Genomic DNA, 19,099 nt, shown 5'->3' with positions numbered 1-19,099 from the left:
ATATGAGAGGCAGACCATTGTGATCATTAAGTGGCTGGGTTCTGGAGCCAGACAGCTGTGGTGTAAGTCCTGGCTGCCTCTCTTTTTAGCTGTGTAGTCTTGGGCAAGTTACTTCACCTCTCTGGCTTTTCGGTTTCCTCACTTCAAAGCAGAGATAATAATAGCTCTGATGGGATTGTTGTATTATGAGGATGAAGTCAGTTAACACTTGTTAAGCCTTAAAACAGTGCTTGGGATATAGTTTTGCTCGTATGTCATCTAGTGTGTGTGTTGTGATGGAGTGCCCTCCCCAGCCCATCACCAGTTGATTGGTCCAAAGGGATGCTTGACCTAAGCTGGGCCAATGAGTCATTTCCCAGGGATTTTTAGATCTGAGATGCAGAGAAATAAATCAGTTTTTCTCCACTATCTTGAAGATGCAAGCTATAAAACTCAATCTTTTTCTCTGCATCACGAAGAAAATCAATGTGCTATGAAAGAGAAGGAAGCTAATGTGCAGAAAAAAAAAAAAAAAAAAGACATGAGACAGGACAAGAGAGTCCTGATTTCAGTTGCTCCTAAATACCAGCTCTATCCCAGCTCTTCTTAAAACTTCATTGTTTGCAACAGTGTTCGCTGTATAACAAGGTTCAAATTGTTAGGGCTTAGGGCTTAAAGCAAGAATTGTTTATTAGCTCATGATACTATATTCTGCAGGTTGGCTGGGCTCAGTTGGGTGATTCTTCTGCTCATATATCCTGGGCTCATTCACGTAATTGTAGTCAGCTGATGGCTTAGCCAGAGTTGGATGGTCCAGGGTGGCCTGAAGGTGACTTGCATTTACTGTCTGCCATGTTCTAGGTCCTATGGGAAATACAGAGTAGAGAAAATTAATATTTACTGAGCTCCTACTTTGTGTTAGGCCAGTGATGGAAATTTTAGGTGCATTATTGCATTTAATCCTCCTAATCACCTGTCACATAGCTGTTGTTAATATCACCCTCATTTTACAAATGCAGAAACTGTGATTCCAAGAGAAATAATTTGTCTAAAATTTCAAGACCCAGAGGGACAGAGTTAGAATTCAAGCACAGGACTCCTGAGTGTCTGCAGAGCTCATGCTCTTGCACTGTACCATCCTGCCCTTCCCACACCAAAGAGTAAAACTTGGCTCTACCTATTTGCATAGTGTCTCAAAACAAAAAAAACAAAAAACCTACCCTCATTCTGCTTAAAATGCGGCCAAGTGCACTGAGTGGACCCAACATCCAATAGTGTCATATTCAATGAAATTTATTCCATAAATATTCCCCCATACCTATTTTGTACTGGGCATCATGTTAGCTATTAGGGATGAGGAAATGACTCAGACACAGGATACAGTCACAGCAGTGTGGAGGAGGAAATGATTAATCCTGCCTGGTTTGGGCTCAGCATTGACTCGTTTATCAGCCTGACTCTTAAGGAATGGGTGACGCTGGTGAGGAAATGCAGTTCAGCGCACACTGCCCTTCCCACAGATGTGCAAGAAGGTCTCTGAGTCCCAGTTATGTAGCAATCAGAGGTCAAGGTCATCATCTGTACAGGTTCAGTGGCTCATGCCTGTAATCCTAGCATTTTGGGAGGCCAAAGCAGGAATATTGCTTGAGGTCAGGAGTTCAAAACCAGCCTAGTCAATATAGTGAGATCCTGTATCTAACAATAATAATTTTGAAAAGAGAGGGAAAGAGGAAGGAGGAGAGATGAACAGGTCCTAGTCAATTACTCCACAGAGTCAGTCTCACATTGAGGCAAGGGGACCAGTCTTTTATACCCCTCACTAGTCTGTCCCCAGGACTGGCAAGGACTAGGGTCAGGGAGGTGGTATGCTTCTATTAGGCTGAAGACAATTCTCAAGAGAAGGGGCAGCTGTGATTGTTAGTAGGCTACATCATGGCAGCTGGGAAAGGGGATCTGGACAGGGCAGCAACAGCACCCATTCTGGGGAGTCTCAGTGTACTTCCACTGTAATCCACACAAATAACTTTATAGGTACAAGCCAACTCGCTTTTCTCTTTTTTATGTGTTCAAACACAATATTGGGGGCCGAGGCAGGAAGATTGCTTGAGCTCAGGAATTTGAGATCAGCTTGGACAACACAGCAAGACCTCATCCCTACTACAAAAAAAAGAAAAAGAAAGAAGAAGGAAAGAGAAAGAGAGAAAGAAAAGAAAGAATGAAGGAAGGAAGGAAAAGAAAAAGAAAGTAAGGGAAAGAAGAAAGGAAGAAAGAAAAGCTAGGTGTGGTGGTGCATGCCTGTAGTCCCAGCTACTCCAGAGGCTGAGGTGAGAGGATGGCTTGAGCCCAGAAGTTCAAGGTTGCAACTTGTGCCATGGCATATGATTGTGCCATTACTCCAGACTGGGTGACATAACAAGACCCTGTCTCAAAAAAAAAAAGCAATATTAAATTATACACTTTTTATATAGTGTAAATACATGCTTTTTCCATATACTGCATATATGCTTTTTCATATACTGCATATTACTATGTAGAGTATGTAAAAACATACCTATTACTATAAGGATTGAACTCACAAAAATGTAATAAGCTCCCTACTGAATTTTTGCTTTTTTGAGACAGAATCTTGCTCTGTCACCCAGTGGCATGATCTTGGCTCACTGCAGCCTCCAACTCCTGGGTTTAAGCAATTCTCCTGACTTAGCCTCCCAAGTAGCTGGGACTACAGGCACATGCCACTACATCAGGCTAATTTTTTGTGTGTATTTTTAGTAGAAATGGGGTTTCTCCGTGTTGGCCATGCTGGTCTCGAACTCCTGACCTCGAGTGACCCCCCCACCTCAGTCTGCCAAAGTGCTGGGATTATAGGCATGAGCCACCGCACCCAGCCTCCTTACTGAAATCCTAAGGACTGCTTTTGTAACTTTTGCCTTACCTGCTGATTTTAGAACTTAATGCCCCTGCCTCCTTTACATGAGATTCCTCTGCAGCTGGTTGAGCCTCTCCTGCCTTCCCTAATCTCCCTCTTCCAAAGGGTCACAGGGTTTTGGTCCTGCTGGGACATGCAGGCTGATCTCCTGGCTCTAGTGGCTTACCATCCCACCCAAGGCACAACCCACACTCGTGACTTGGCATCTCAGTGCCCTGATTATCTGACCCTTGCCTACCTGCCCGATGGTTGATGCTCAGCTCACCGCCCTCCAGCCTCAGGGCCTTTATTCAGTTCTTCAAACCTACCAGCTTTTCCTACCCGTGCATTTGTACACACTGCTTTCTTTGCCCAAACATCTTCCTTCTGTTCTTGGCAGAGTTGGCTCCTCCTCCCCATCAGTTCTGATGACCTATTGTCTGTCACCTGTCAAGGAGGCCATCCCTGACTCCTCTTTCTAACATAAGTTCACATCACCTTGCTTGTTTCCTTCCTAGCCCTTGACATTTGTAATTGTTTGGGTTTGTTTTCTACTGGGTTCTTGTCTCTCTTGTCACTAAATTGTAAGCTCCGTGATATCACAAAGTGTCTGGTGCACAGAAGGAGCTCAGCAAGTGTTCTTATGAATGAATGAATGAATGAATGAACGAACGAACGAACGAACGAACAAGTTTGCCTCCATGCCCCAGAAAGTCACCTCAAATCCACTGGCAAAAGAGAAAGTTCCTATAGAAGGAGCATCCCTTTCCTGCTCAGAACACTTCTGCAGTCCCTCCCTACCCACAGAGGCAGGCTGACCACCACTTGCTCAAGCAGGCAAGTGTGGGGCATGAAATCAAAAGACCCCAGTCCAAGTCCCACTCTTGCCACTTGCTAACGAGGCAACATTAACCAAATCAAGCCTCTCTGAAAACCAATTCCTTTCTGTAAAATGGGAGAAACACCTCTTGCCGTTTCTCCTGGGATTGCAGTAAGACACAGAAAGCTCTGCACAGATGATTTTCCATGTTCTAAGTCCTGAGTTCTGAGTCTTCACCCTTCAGAACTGATCTCTCCCTCTCTCGACATCCATGCCTGTTTTTCCGGCCTCACCCAGCTATTGGTACTGCCTGAATGCCACTCTACATTCACACCTTGGTGCTTTCCCTCAAAAGCTGTGCTCTTTGTTTGGAAAGCCCATTTCCTGTCTTCTTCATCTGTCCAGATCCTGACCATCATGAAGGTCCCCTGCATCTAGGCTCACTTCATCTTTGATGTCTGTTTTTCACCAGGGAATGTCTCCCTCACTGCACTCTGAGCCCCTTCTCTGGGTCCAAACTGCTAATCCCAACACCGCACTGCACTGCTCCAGCTGGACCAGGACCCGTGCTCAACGATGGGACTTCACAGTGGAGAAGGACCCCCGCTCCACCTTCAAGAGGGCCACCATCTACTGGGATCAGAGAACCCACAAGCACTTGACCACTTTTTGCAGGCTAGGAGAGCAGAGGGGTTAGGCACACTTGCATGGATGTCAGACATACCTGGCTTTCAATCTCAGAATGTGTGGAACAGAAACCTAACTAAAACGGCTTGATTAAATAGGGAGTGTTTTTCTCAAATAGTTAAGAAAACCAAGGTAAGTATCCAGGGCTGCTACAGAGTTTCCATGGTGCATGGAGGGTTCAGCCTTCAACTAGATTTCACTCTGCCTTCCTTGGCATGGGCCATCAGTTTTCCTCTCTGTACCTGTGTTCTCATTTGTAACATGGGAATAATAGTATCTTCCTTATAGGGTTGGTTTAAATATTAAATGAGTCAATGTAGATAAAGAGCTTAGAACAGTACCTGGCTTTATATTAAGTGCTCTATTAGCGTTAGCTGTTATTGTTACTATAATTCTTTGCTTATGCTGAAAAAATGGCTGCTGTCTTCTAGGCATCACATCCTCATCCCCGGCAGAGAAAGAGGAAAGGCAAAGCACAAAAAGTGAGCGCGGGCTGAAACCATCTGTTGGTTTTTCCCTTCAATTGAGGGGAAATCAATGTAATATAAAATTAGCTATTTAAAAATGAACAATTCAATGGCACTTAATACATTCACCATGCTTGTGCAACCACCAACTCTATCTAGTTCCTAAACTTCTTTTTTTTTTTTTTGAGATGGAGTCTTGCTTTGTAACCCAGGCTGGAATGCAGTGGCACAATCTTGGTTCACTGCAACCTCCGCCTACCGGGTCCCAGTTCAAGCAATTCTACCTTAGCCTCCCAAGTAGCTGGGATTACAGGCATGAGCCACCATGCCTGGCTAATTTTTGTATTTTTTAGTAGAGATGGGTTTCACCATGTTGGCCAGTCTCGTCTTGAACTCCTCGTGATCCGCCCACCTCAGCTTCCCAAAGTGCTGGGATTACAGGGGTGAGCCACTGTGCCTGGCCTTCAAACATTTTTATCACCCCTAAAGGAGCCCTTGTATGCATTAAGCAGTTGCTCCCCATTCTCCCTTCCTCCCAGCACATGGTAACCACCAGTCTGCATTCTGTCTCTGTGAGTTTACTCACTGTAGATAATTCCTTTTTTTTTTTTTTTGGAGACAGAGTCTCACTCTGTTGCCCAGGCTGGTGTGCAGTGGCATGGTCTTAGCTCACTACAACCTCCACCTCCTGGGTCCAAGCGATACTCCTGCCTCAGCCTCCTGAGTAGCTGGTATTACAGGTGCCTGCCACCATGCCCAGCTAATTTTTGTATTTTTAATAGAAATGGGATTTCACCATGTTGGCCAGGCTGATCTTGAACTCCTGACCTCATGATCCACCTGCCTCAGCCTCCCAAAGTGCTGGGATTACAGGTGTGAGCCACCATGCCCGAACAATTCCATTTGTGGTGTTTTTTTTTTGTTTGTTTTTTGTGATGGAGTTTCGATCTTGTTACCCAGGCTGGAGTGCAATGGCGCGATCTCAGCTCACCGCAACCTCTGTCTCCTGGGTTCAGGCAATTCTCCTGCCTCAGCCTCCTGAGCAGCTGGGACTACAGGCACGCGCCACCACGCCCAGCTAATTTTTTTTGTATTTTTAGTAGAGACGGGGTTTCACCATGTTGACCAGGATGGTCTCGATCTCCTGACCTCGTGATCCACCCGTCTCGGCCTCCCAAAGTGCTGGGATTACAGGCTTGAGCCACCGCGCCCGGCCTCCATTTGTTTTTAAAGAGCTTTCCAGGAAGTCCCACTCAGCATTTTCTGCTCATACCTCATTGTCCAGGAATGTGTGTGATTTTTGTCTGGGCACATTGATACCCTAAACAAAATCAGCACCTGTCACTCTACATTTTTTTTTTTCCCTGAGACAGAGTCTTGCTCTGTCACCCAGTCTGGAGAGCAGTGGCACAATCATGGCTCACCATAGCTTCAACTTTCTGGGCACAAGCAATCCTCCTGCCTTGGCCTCTCAAAGCACTGGGATTACAAGTGCGAATCACCAGGCACAGCCTAACTTACTTATTTATATGTTTAATTGTTTATCTCTCAACCATCAGAATGTCAACTCCACACTAGCAGGGAACTTCACCTGTTTCATTTAGACACCTAGACCAGTGCCTGATTCATACTGTATTTCATTAATATGAGATCTTATCAATTTTAAAAAATTCTTTTTTTTTTTCAAAACAGGATCTGGGTCTGTTGCCCAGGCTGGAGTGCAGTGGCATGATCTCATCTCACTGCAACCTCCACCTTTTGGGCTCAAGCCATCCTCCCACCTCAGCCTCTCAAGTAGCTATGACTACAGGCGGACGCCACCACACCCAGCTAATTTTTAAATTTTTTGTAGAGACAGCATTTCTCCATGTTGCCCAGGCTGTTCTCCAACTCCTGAGCTAAAACAATCCACTCACCTGGGCCTCCCAAAATACTGGGATTATAGGCATGAGCCACCATGCCTGGCCTAAAAGATTCTTAGGTTGGAAAAGTTCATGTGTGAAAAAAGATTTTCGTGTCTTAGAATCAATAGATTCTGGGGCCAGGCGCGGTGGCTCACGCCTATAATTCCAGCACTTTGGGAGGCCGAGACAGGTGGATCACAAGGTCAAGAGATCGAGACCATCCTGGTCAACGTGGTGAAACCCCGTCTCTACTAAAAATACAAAAATTAGCTGGGCATGGTGGCGCATGCCTGTAATCCCAGCTACTCGGGAGGTTGAGGCAGGAGAATTGCTTGCACCCAGGAGATTGAGGTTGCGGTGAGCTGAGATCGCGCCATTGCACTCCAGCCTGGGTAACAAGAGTGAAACTCCATCTCAAAAAAAAAAGAATCAATAGATTCTGGTTGTAGGTTCTCTAAGCATTAAAATGTGGAATGAAGCAAAGCTTCATAATCCTCATGCTTTGGGAGGCTGAGGCTGTAAGATTGCTTGAGCCCAGGAGGTCAAGGCTGCGGTGAGCCATTACTGTGCCACTGCACTCCAGCTTGGGTGACACAGTGAGACCCTGCCTCTAAAACAAAACCAAACAAAAGTTACTTAGTGTGTTAGTCAATGATAAATGCTGAGAAAAAAATAGAAAATATAGCAAGGTAAGGCCCATTTGGGGGATGGAACAGAGGCAGGTTGCTATAATAATACACAGTCAATCAGTATCTGTGGGTTTTGCATCTGTGAATTCAACCAATCTCGAGTTGAAAAAAAAAGGTTTTAAATTATGTCTAGGCCAGGGGCAGTGGCTCATGCCTGTAATCTCAGAACTTTGGGAAGCCAAGTTGGGAGGATCCTTGAGCCCAGGAGTTCAAGACCAACCTGGGTGACATACATAGTAAGACCACGTCTCTAAAACAAAGAAAAAAGAATTAGCCAGGCATGGTGGTACATGCCTGTAGCCCCAGCTATGCAGGAGCCTGAGGTGGGAGGATCACCTGAGCCTGGAAGGTTGAGGCTGCAGTGAGCTGTGGTCATATCACTGCACTTCAGCCTGGGTGACAGAGCAAAACCCTGTCCAAAAAAAAAATTATATCTGTACTGAACATGTACAGACTTTTTCCTCTTGTCACTATTCCCTAAACAATAGAGTATAACAGCTATTTACATAGCATTTACAATGTATTCAATAGAAGTACTCTAGAGATGATTTAAGGAATACCAAAGGATAATGCATAGGTTAGATGCAAATACCACATCATTTTATACTGAGAACTTCAGCAAATGAGAATTTTTGTATCCATAGGGAGTCCTAAAACCAATCCCCCATGGATACCAAGGGAGAACTATCTATTGCTGTGTAACAAATTACCCCAACACTGAGCAGTTTAAAACAACATACACTTAGTATGTCAGTTTCTGTGGGTCAGGAATCCAGGAGTAGCTTAGCTAGGTCATTCTGGCTCAGGGTTTCTCCTGAATTTGCAAATGAGATGTTGGCTGGGGCTGCAGTCATCTGAAAGCTTGGCTAGGACTGGAGGAGCTGATTCCAAGATGGCTCACACATACAGCCATTGGCAAAAGGCCTTAATTCCTCACTGACTAATGGCAAAAAGCTTCAGTTCTTTGTCATGTGGGCCATCCCACAGGGCTGCTTGAGTGTCCTCTTGTCCTCACAATATGTCAGCTAACTCTCCCCAGGGGAAGTGATTCCAGAGTGAGAGCAAGGAGGAACCCACAATATCATTTATGACCTAGTCTTGGAAATGACACCATCACTTCTTCTATATTCTCTTAGCTGGAAGTGAATTACTATGTTTATCCCACATTCAAGGAGAGGGGAATTTAAGGGAGAAGTACCAAAAAATTTGTGGACATATTTGAAAACCACTACAATTAAATAGGGTGCTCAGCATAAGAGAAAGGTAATACTGGCCAAGCAGATATGGAAGGCTCTTTCCTCTGTCTAGAATGCTCTCCTACTCACCTCCATGTCTGCTTGGCCAATTCTTTCACCTCCTTCAATTCTTTGCTCAAATATTACCTTTCTCTTATGCTGATATTATTGGGCAGGAGTACAATGCAGGTAAAGGGGAAAAGAAAGTGCCCCCTGAGAGGCAACTAGCAGAGCTGCCACAAGCCTGTCCTCCATCACTAGCTGTGTGGCCCTGTGTTCACTTTCCATTCTGAGTCCCAGTTTCTTCCTCTGTGTAATTGGAATGATAGTAGTAACTATTCACAGGTTTATTATGAGAATTAAATAAGAAAATATCTGTAAAGCACCCAGCCCATATCTGGTATACTACATTCAGTAAACGTTAACTAATACTATTCTTGTTACAATCCGGTGCTGTCGCCTCCATCTTTTTTTATTTGTTTTTTATTTTTTTGAGACTGGGTCTCCCTTTGTCACCCAGGCTGGAGTGCAGTGGTGTAATCATGGCTCACTCCTGGGCTCAAGTCATCCTCTCGCCCCAGCTTCTCCAGTAGCTGGGACTACAAGCATGAGCCACTGCATCCAACCTGTAGCTTCATTCTTCTCATCTGAGCATCGGGCACAATGGTGCAGATCATCAGCTGGGGTCTCTTTGAGGACATGGCCCTTGGGGGATGTGGTATAAATATCTCCCCTCCTCTGCAACATAGAGAAAAAGCAGCAGAGGAGACAAACTCTGCCTGCCAGTCAGCCCAGACCTCAGCATCAGAGAAGCCACCAGGTTTGAGCACAAGTCTGCTAAGCTGGCTGGGGTGGGGGTGGGAGGCGGGAATCATGGTCAGCTATGGACCAAGAAACCAGCTCAGACGTTCGAGAATGAGGTCCTCCCCACACCCTCTCCTGAACCCTCCAGTCTTAATCAATTTCTAGACAGGATTTGCTGAGACCTGTCTGAGCCTCATCCCTTGCTGAGTACTGGAAATGCGGCAGTCAGCAAGAGCAAAACCCAAGAGGTATCAAATCAAGTGTCCACGCCAGCCAGAACCTGAGGTCTTTGAGGGAGATAGAAGTCACCTGGGGTGGATCCTCCGGTGTGTCCTCAGGAAGGGCACTGGACACAGGGAAGGAGAGGAAAGGACTGCACCCCCACCCAGCTGCACAAAATGGACCTCAGGGCCCAATGCCTTTCCTTGGTCAATGCCCACCTGGGCCAAGAACTACTGTGGTCCTATCTACTCGTGCTTGTAAAGGTGTGGCTTAGGCTAAAAGCAGCTTAGGTCAGTGTGAAAGGCTCCACTCCAAGGGCTACAAATGTTGCTTCCACTCCTGATTCCACTGCACACATACCACTCATACATGCTCCACATATACCCCTCAGCAATTCCAACCATTTTCTGGATCTCACTTTCCTTCTCTGTCAAAAAGTCTTTGCTGTAATATAGGAACATAAAGGATAAGGTTACTTACTATAAGGGTAGTCAGTTTTTTTGTTCGTTTGTTTGTTTGAGATGGAGTCTCTCTCTGTTGCCCAGGCTGGAGTGCAATGGTACCATCTTGGCTCACTGCAAACTCTACCTCACAGGTTCAAGCACTTCTCCTGCCTCAGCCTCCTGAGTAGCTGGGATTACAGGCACATACCACCATGCCTGGCTAATTTTTGTATTTTTAGTAGAGACAGGGTTTCACCATATTGGTCAAGTTGGTCTCGAACTCCTGACCTGATGATCTGCCTGCTTCGGTTTCCCAAAGTGTGCTGGGATTATAGGTGTGAGCCACAAGGATAGCAAGTTTTTCTGTGCCTAATGCATTCATTCAATAAATACTAAGTCCCTACCATGTGTCAAGCACTGTTCTGATGCCTTGGAGACTGTGCAGAGTAAAACAATCAATGCCTGTGCTCTCTGGGAGCTGACCCAGTAGTGGGAAATCATTCTCTGAAATAGAGTCACGAGTCACTTAATGAGGATATGTTCTGAGAAACATGTTGTCAGGTGATTTTATCATTGTGCAAACATCATGGAGTATACTTCACAAACCCAGATGGCACAGTCTACTATGCACCTAGGCTGTATGGTATGACCTTTTGCTCCTAGGTTGCAAACCTGTACAACTTGCTACTGGGCTGAACATCGTGGGGAACCCTAACACAATGGTAAATATTCATGTACCTAAGCATAGAAAAGGTACAGTAAAAATACGATATAAAATACAGTATAGGCCAGGCACAGTGGCTCACTCCTGTAATCCTAACACTTTGGGAAGCCAAGGCAGTTAGATCACTTGAGGTCAGGAGTTTGAGACCAGCCTGGCCAACATGGTGAAACCCTGTCTCTACAAAAAATACAAAAATTAGTTGGGCGTGATGGCAGGCGCCTGTAATCCCAGCTACTCAAGAGGTTGAGGCTTAAGAATCTCTTGAACCCAGGAGGTAGAGATTGCAGTGAGCTGAGATCGTGCCATTGTTCCCTGGCCTGGGCAGCAGAGCGAGACTGTGACTCAAAAAAAGTAAAAGAAAGAAAAAAGAAAAAAAAAAAAACAGTATAAAAGATAACAAGAAAACTGGTACACCTATATAGGGCACTTGCCACAAATGGAGCTTGCAGGACTCGAGGTTGCTCTGGGTGAGTGAGTGAGTGATGAGTGAATATGAAGGCCTAGGACATTACTGTACACTACTATAGACTTTATAAGCTACACTAAATTTATAAAAACTCTTTCTTTCTTTTTTTTTCTTTTTGAGACAGAGTTTTGCTCTTGTTGCCCAGGCTGGTGTGCAATGGCGTGATGTCAACTCACCGCAACCTCCGCTTCTCAAGTTTAAGCAATTCTCCTGTCTCAATCTCCTGAGTAGCTGGGATTAAAGGCACCCTCCACCATGCCTGGCTAATTTTGTATTTTTAGTAGAGACAGGGTTTCTCCATGTTGATCAGGCTGGTCTCGAACTCCCGACCTCAGGTGATCCACCTGCCTTGGCCTCCCAAGGTGGACTTATTTCTTTAATCATAAATTAACCTTAGCTTACTGTAACATTATATAGTTTTTGTTGTTGTTGTTTTGTTTTGTTTTTTTTGAGATGGAGTCTCTGTTGCCCAGGCTGGAGTACAGTGGCATGATCTCGGCTCACTTCAACCTCGGCCTTCCGGAAGCGATTCTTCTGCCTCCGTCTCCTGAGTAGCTGGGACCACAGGCACATGCCACCACACCCGGCTAATTTTTGTATTTTTAGTAGAGACAGGGTTTCACCACATTGGCCAGGCTGGTCTCAAACTCCTGACCGCGTGATCCACCTGCCTCAGCATCCCAAAGTGCTGGGGTTACAGGCATGAGCCACCATGCCCAGCCCGTTATATACTTTTTAGAACTTTTAAACTCTCTTGTAATAGCGCTTAGCTTAAAACACAAACACATTGTACAGCTTTTCCTTTTTTCTATTTATTTATTTTTTGAGACAGAGGGTTGCCCTGTTGCCCAGGCTGGAGTGCAGTGGTGCCATCTTGGCTTACTGCAACCTCTGACACCTGGGTTCAAGCAATTCTCCTGTCTCAGCCTCCCAAGTAGCTGGGATTACATGCTTGTGCCAACATGCCTCGCAAATTTTTTGTGTTTTCAGTAGAGACAAGGTTTCACCATGTTGGCCAGGCTGGTCTCAAACTCCTGACCTCAGGTGATCTGCCCACCTGGGCCTCCCAAAGTGCTGGGACTACAGACATGAGCCACCTTGCCCGGCCCTCTTTTTTTTGAAGACGGGGTCTCACTCTGTCATCCAGGCTGGAGTGCTGTGGCACAGTCATGGCTCACTGCAGCCTCGACCTCCTAGGCTCAGGTGAACCTTCCACCTTAACCTCCCAAGTAGCTGAAACTACAGGTGCATACCACCATGTCCAACTAATTTTTTTATTATTGGTAGATACAAAGTTCTTGCTATGTTGCCCAGGCTAGTTTCAAACACCTGGGCTCAAGTGATCATCCTGCCTCAGCCTCTCAAGGTGTTGGGATTACTGGCATGAGCCACCACATCTAGCCCATTTTATTTCTTTATATCCTTATCCTATAAGTTTTTTTCTAGTTTCAAAATGTTGTTGTTGTTGTTGTTGTTGTTGTTAAAACTAAGACACAAACACACACATTAGCCTGGGCCTACCCAGGGTCAGGATCATCAGCCTCACTGTATTCCACCTCCACACCTTGGCCCACTGGAAGGTCTTCAGTGGCCATAACATGCACACAGCTGTCATCTCCCATGATAACAGTGCCTTCTGCAATACCTCCTAAAGGGCCTGCCTGAGGCTGCTTTACAGTTAACTGTTTTTATTAAGTAGAAGGAGTACACTCTAAAATAACAATAAAACTTGCCATAAGTACATAAACATAGTTGTTTATCATTATCAAATGTACTGTGCATAATTGTATGTGCAATGTTTTTATTTGAGACAGAGTCTCACTCTGTTACCCAGGCTGGAGTGCAATGGCTCTATCTCAGCTCAGTGCAACCTCTGCCACCTGGGTTCAAGCAATTCTCCTGTCTCAGCCTCCCGAATAGCTGGGGTTACAAGTGCACACCACCATGCCCAGCTAATTTTTGTGTTTTTAGTAGAGAGGGGTTTTCACCATGTTGGTCTATTGGTCAGGCTGGTCTCAAACTCCTGACCTCAGGTGATCCTCTCGCCTCAGCCTCCCAAAGTGCTAGGATTACAGGCGTGAGCCATTGTGCCCAGCCTTTTTAATTTTTTTTAAATAGAGTCTCACTTTGGGCCGGCGCAGTGGCTCAAGCCTGTAATCCCAGCACTTTGGGAGGCCGAGACGGGTGGATCACGAGGTCAAGAGATTGAGACCATCCTGGTCAACATGGTGAAACCCCGTCTCTACTAAAAATACAAAAAATTAGCTGGGCGTGGTGGCGCGTGCCTGTAATCCCAGCTACTCGGGAGGCTGAGGCAGGAGAATTGCCTGAACCCAGGAGGCGGAGGTTGCGGTGAGCTGAGATCGCGCCATTGCACTCCAGCCTGGGTAACAAGAGCAAACTCCGTCTCAAAAAAAAAAAAAAGAGTCTCACTTTGTCACCCAGGCTGGCTGGAGTGCATCTCACTTTGTCACCCAGGCTGGTGCCACCTCACCTCACTGCAACCTCTGCCTCCTGGGTTCTGGCAGTTCTTCTGCCTCAGCCTCCTGAGTAGCTAGGAGCCAGGTTCGCACTACCACACCTGGCTAATTTTTGTATTTTTTATAGAGACAAGGTTTCACTATGTTGGTCAGGCTGGTCCCAAACTCCTGGAATCAAGTGACCCATCCACTTTAGCCTCCCAAAATGCTGGGATTACAGGCGTGAGCCACCATGCCCAGCCCACTTTTGCCCCAGATATCCCATTTCTTTCAAGTCTCTGCTCAAACCCTGAGGTCTCAATGGGGCTTAGGCTGGCCATCCTTTGCAATACTGCAACCTGCTCCCTTCCACCCCTGCATCCAACATCTTTCCTACTCTATTTTACCTTTTTCTCCCTCTTTCTTTTCTTTTCTTTCTTTCTCTCTCTCTTTCTTTCTTTCTTTCCTTTCTTCTCCTTCCTTCCTCTCTCTGTCTCTCTGTCTCTCTGTCTTTCCCAGGCTCAAGTGATTCTCCCACCTCAACCTCCCGAGTAGCAGGGACTACAAGTGCATACCACCCCAGCTAGTTTTTTTATTTTTGCAGAGACAGAGGTCTCGAACTCCTAAGCTCAAGGGATCTGCTTGCCTCGGCCTCCCAAAGTGCTGGGATTACAAGCGTGAGCCACCCACCTGGCCTACTTGTTCATTTTTTGAGACAGGATCTCTGCAACCCAGGTTGAAATGCAGTGGCCCCACCATGGCTCACTGCAGCCTCTACCTCCAGGGCTAAGGTAATCCTCCCACTTCAGCCTCCTGGGTAGTTCAGACTACAGGTACATGTCACCATGCCCAACTAATTTTTTAAGTTTTTGTAGGGACTGGATCTCACTCTGTTTCCCAGGCTGGTCTTGAACTCCTGGACTCAAGCAATCCTCTCACTTCTGCCTCCCAAAGTGCTGAGATTACAGGTGTGAGCCACCATGCCCAGCCCAGAGTGACTTTAAATAAAGAAAATACAGATTCTTATAATTTAAAAATACCCTCAGAGAGTCTGTGTCAGGAAGTTAGGGTGGGCAGAAATTCTTTCTCAAAGCCCCCACTCACCCACCCCTTGCCCCCCACATCTCCAAATAAATGAGGTATGGCCAGGTTTAGGAATTTCTGTGAGAAGGCTTACCTGTAGAGAAAGATTCAGGGGAATAAATTCCAGGGTGTAGCTTCTACACTTTGCAAAAAGTGGCCACGCCAATGGTCATTTATCACTTCCCACAAGCTCTCAGATTGACCAGGAAAGATCACCATCTCCCTTTCACAGAGCAGAAAGCTGAGGCCCTGGGGAATCAAGTGACACTCCCTGCTCAACACTCAACAGTCACAGCCCGTTAGTAGTAGAGGTCACACCTCTGCGGGTGGCAGAGATATGATTAGAACTTGGGCCGCTGGCTGGGTGCAGTGGCTCATGCCTGCAATCTCAACTCTTTGGAAAGCTAAGGTGGCAGGGTCACTTGAGGCCAGGGATTTGAGATCAGCCTGAGACCCTCCTCGCCCCCTGCTGCCCTGTCTCTATTTAAAAAAAAAAAAAGAAGAAGAAAGAGGAAAAAAAAGACCTTGGGCCTCTGAACTACCACTCTAGGGCTCTCCCCTCTAGGTCAACTGGATAAACTCAAGTTCCAGGAAGTCCCAAGGACAACACGGGGGGAGGAAGATCAGAAAAGGGAGAGTGTGTGTGTCAATTCGTGGAGGGCAAGGTCTGGGAGGCTGTCTCCTGGCCACAGGAAAGACTCCAGTTGCCCTAAGGCCTTGGAAAACACACTGCATTCACAGGCTAACTCTGGCTGCCTGTGACCTTGGGACAGCCACTCTTTCTTTGTGTGCCTCTCCTTATCACCAAAATAGGGCTGATAATACATGCCCTGCCCCCAACAAATACTTGTAGAATGTAAGCATCCTAAAAGCCCAAGTTATTATTGCTGTTATCAAGGGAAGGCCCTTCGGGACAGAACTTAAACAGCCTTTCATTCATCTGAGGGACACTTTTGGGCATCTGTGCTGGGCACTGTATGCACATGCCCCTACTTACCCCTCACAAAGACAGAGTGCTGCTGTCCTTCACCTTTTACAGATGAAGAAACTGAGGCTCAGCTGAGAGTTGCAATTCATTCCATCATTAGTTCATTCACTCAGCTTTTACTAAAACCTTGCTCTGGACCAGGCTCTGGGCCAAGTGCTGAGAAGAAGATGAACAAGTCCTTCAGGAGACATGCCCATAAATTACTTTAATAACAACTCAGTACATGCTTCAACAGACAAGGTGCGGTGGGAAGGAGAGGGGGAGCAACAGACTCTCCTGGGGGTTATGGAGATGGACAGCTGACCTCCTGCAAGGACCCTGCACCACTAAACTGCATGCACCCTGTGTAGCTGTGCAATCACAAAGGCTGGACACGAGTCTCACTCGGATCAAGACCAGGAAGCCTCTTCCGCCACTGAGCCTCAGTCTCTATCTGGAAAATTAACAGGTTGTGTGGGCCTGACATCCTGAAGCTCTTGCGGGGCCTAAACCTCTGGCCCACCCACCCCACCTTCTCGTCAGTTCAAGCTCGACCCCAGCCAAGCCCCGACTAACAAGCCCGGAAGGCCACACCGAATCCCTCTCAAAGTGCCAAACACCCCGCCCCGGGGCGGTGCTCAGAGCCTGGGGCGGGGGCGGGGATCCAGCGGGGGCGGGGCCAAATCCTAGAAGCGGGCGTACGCTGCCCGCCCAGAAGCGTCTCGCCAAGCCAATGAGCGTCCGAGGGCGGGAAGACCCGCCTCTGGTTATAAGAGTACGCCGAACCCCGGGACGCCGCGCGGAGGTTTCGGAGCGCTACCTAGTGCGGGTGTTTGCGACACGGAGTTGCGACCGCGGGTGCGCAGGAGTGGGCTGGGTCGGGGCACGAGTCGGGTTCGGTTTTCCTCCACCCGGCCGAGCTGCAGGGACCGCACGGTGCCCGGGTCTCCCGCCGCAGAGGAGCCGCTGGCCTCGGCCGGGGGAGCCGGCGCTGACCACCGCGTGCTGTCCCCGCAGGCAGCCGTCCAGCCGCCATGGCCGACCACCTGATGCTCGCTGAGGGCTACCGCCTGATGCAGAGGCCGCCGTCCGCCGCGGCCGCCCACGGCCCTCACTCGCTCCGGACTCTACCGCCGTACGCGGGCCCGGGCCTGGACAGCGGACTGAGGCCGCGAGGGCCTCTGTTGGGGCCGCCGCCGCCCCCCCAACCCGGGGCCCTGACCTACGGGGCCTTCGGACAGCCGTCCTCCTTCCAGCCCTTTCCGGCCGTGCTTCCGCCGGCCGCGGGCAACGCGCACCTGCAGCCTGTGGCGACGCTGTGCCCCGGCCGCGCAGCCGCGCCCCCCAGCGCCCCGGGAGGCCCCCCGGGCCCGCAGCCGGTGCCCAGCGCTGCGGCCCCGCCGCCGCCCGCGAACGGCCTGGTAGGCATGGACGCCGAACTCATCGACGAGGAGGCGCTGACGTCGCTGGAGCTGGAGCTCGGGCTGCACCGCGTGCGCGAGCTGCCTGAGCTCTCCCTGGGCCAGAGCGAGTTCGACTGCTTCTGGGACTTGGGATCCGCGCCGCCCGCCGGCTCCGTAAGCTGCTGAGCGCAGCCGGCGCCTGCCCCGCGTCCCCGAGAGGAGAAGGGGCCCGACTGCCCGCCAGACCCCCCACCCAGAGACTGCGCCCCGCGTGCGCTCTCCGCGACGGTGGAGGCGGCGGCTGTGTGCGCGGGGCCCAGCGCCGAGCTGGGACCCTGGCGTCCTTCCAGGTCCTGCCTGCTGCGGGAGGACAGTTTGGCTTCACTTACCTGACCCCAGCCTCGGCCGTAAAGTGAAGGAGACTGGACCAGCTTCAGCTTTCGGACTCCGGTTCTTGGATCGTGTCCTCTACCCCTCGCCTCCGTTTCCCCTCAATCTGAGCCATTGCAGGCCTCTGCCTGCTGTACCCTCTCTTCTGGGGATCAGGTTCCCAGAGCCACCATCTCCTGAGCTCCCACCCTGCTGCCTGGGCCCTGCGGTTGCTGGGCCTCCCACCTCAAGGAGGGGGAGTTTGTACAGCCTGAACCTGTGGAGCAGTGCCCTATCTAGCCTCCAAAACCAAAATAAAACTGGGTCACTTTACAGTCTTGACGTTTTCATTTCCTTATCATCCCGAGTCCTGACTATATTTAGCTTCCAAAGTCCCAAGTCTGCTGAAGACACTGGATGGCATGGGGGCCACAGTGCCCAGGAGAGGAAACTGACAGTTTCTTTCAAAAATATCTTGTGGATTGTGCAATTGTTATGTCACAACCTGGAGGACAGAGGCTGCCACTGGGTGGTGGGGTAACTGGACTTCCCAGCTCTTAGGGTAGGGGGAGCTTGGTGCTCTGCCAGAGAGGAGCTGGGTGGCACCGGGTTCAGACAGTGTGACTTGGACCCTGGCTTTCTCCCTTGCCCAAGACACCATCTGTTCAGATTTCTGAGGCTGTTTCCTAGAGGGAGATGGTCCTTGTCTCCTCAGGTACTTATGCTGCCTTTAGCACAGTGCCAGACACCTGGGCAGTTCTCAGTAAGTGACGGCAATTATTCTACAAATTGGCGCTGGTTTTTTTCCAGGCCCTGTGTCAACCTGATACATGCTCATGGAATCACAGTCCAGGTGGGAGGAGGTGGGTGACAGGCCTGGAAATAAATTAAACTTGCTGCAAGGAAGACTGTGATGAGTTCTAGAAAACAGTTCTAGGGGAAGATTGTACAGCCAGGACAATAGACCGGCCAACCGGGCACACCCAGAGGAGGGAGCAGTTAGCTATTAATAGTTGGGGTTGGGGTCAGTTCAGGCTTCAGGGAAGTGGTGACATTTGATGTGATGAACAGAGCCTTGAGTGACGTGTTTTTAGGAGTTAGAGTAAGAGCCCGTTTCAAGGCAGGAAAGCACACAAGTCCAAGCAATGTTTAGGGAAGGTATGGGGTGTCTAGAAGGGTCAGGAAAGGTCAGACGGCTTTACGACAATTTTGTGAGGCAAGCACAGTCCTCTTTCTACAGATGAGGGATATGGAGTGTGCCCGGACCTGGCAGGATTTGGTCCAGGAACTCACACTGAGTCCTGAGCACCAGTGTGAGTTCCTGGCCACCCTCTGCTGCTCACTCTGGAAAAACCCCTAGGTGCTTCTGGGATGTGGGAGAAAACCTGGGAAAGAGATTGAATGTAGGGAGGAGGCCAGGTCAGAGATGCCGCAGACCATGCTAGGACGGTGGTGGGGCATTCTCTAGGA

At 48.5% G+C, this 19,099-nt stretch overlaps 1 protein-coding gene and 1 long non-coding RNA gene across 2 annotated transcripts; one reads left to right on the top strand and one right to left on the bottom strand.

The window, feature by feature from the left end:
* Positions 1-655: 655 nt before the first annotated feature.
* Positions 656-17,897, bottom strand: LOC108592569 (uncharacterized). The gene is made up of 2 exons (XR_004726791.3): positions 17,650-17,897; positions 656-843 (listed from the first exon to the last, which is right to left on the bottom strand). It is a non-coding gene; the product is annotated as an uncharacterized LOC108592569 (long non-coding RNA).
* CITED4 (Cbp/p300 interacting transactivator with Glu/Asp rich carboxy-terminal domain 4) lies at positions 16,655-17,964 on the top strand. The gene has a single exon (XM_009000991.5). The coding sequence runs from the start codon at positions 16,892-16,894 to the stop codon at positions 17,444-17,446; it is 555 nt and encodes a 184-aa protein (XP_008999239.3). The 5' UTR covers positions 16,655-16,891; the 3' UTR covers positions 17,447-17,964.
* The last annotated feature ends 1,135 nt before the right edge of the window (positions 17,965-19,099 follow it).

Source organism: Callithrix jacchus, chromosome 7 (genome assembly GCF_049354715.1).
Source record: "Callithrix jacchus isolate 240 chromosome 7, calJac240_pri, whole genome shotgun sequence".
Taxonomy (NCBI): domain Eukaryota; kingdom Metazoa; phylum Chordata; class Mammalia; order Primates; family Cebidae; genus Callithrix; species Callithrix jacchus.
This window is presented reverse-complemented; position numbering and strand designations above follow the sequence as displayed.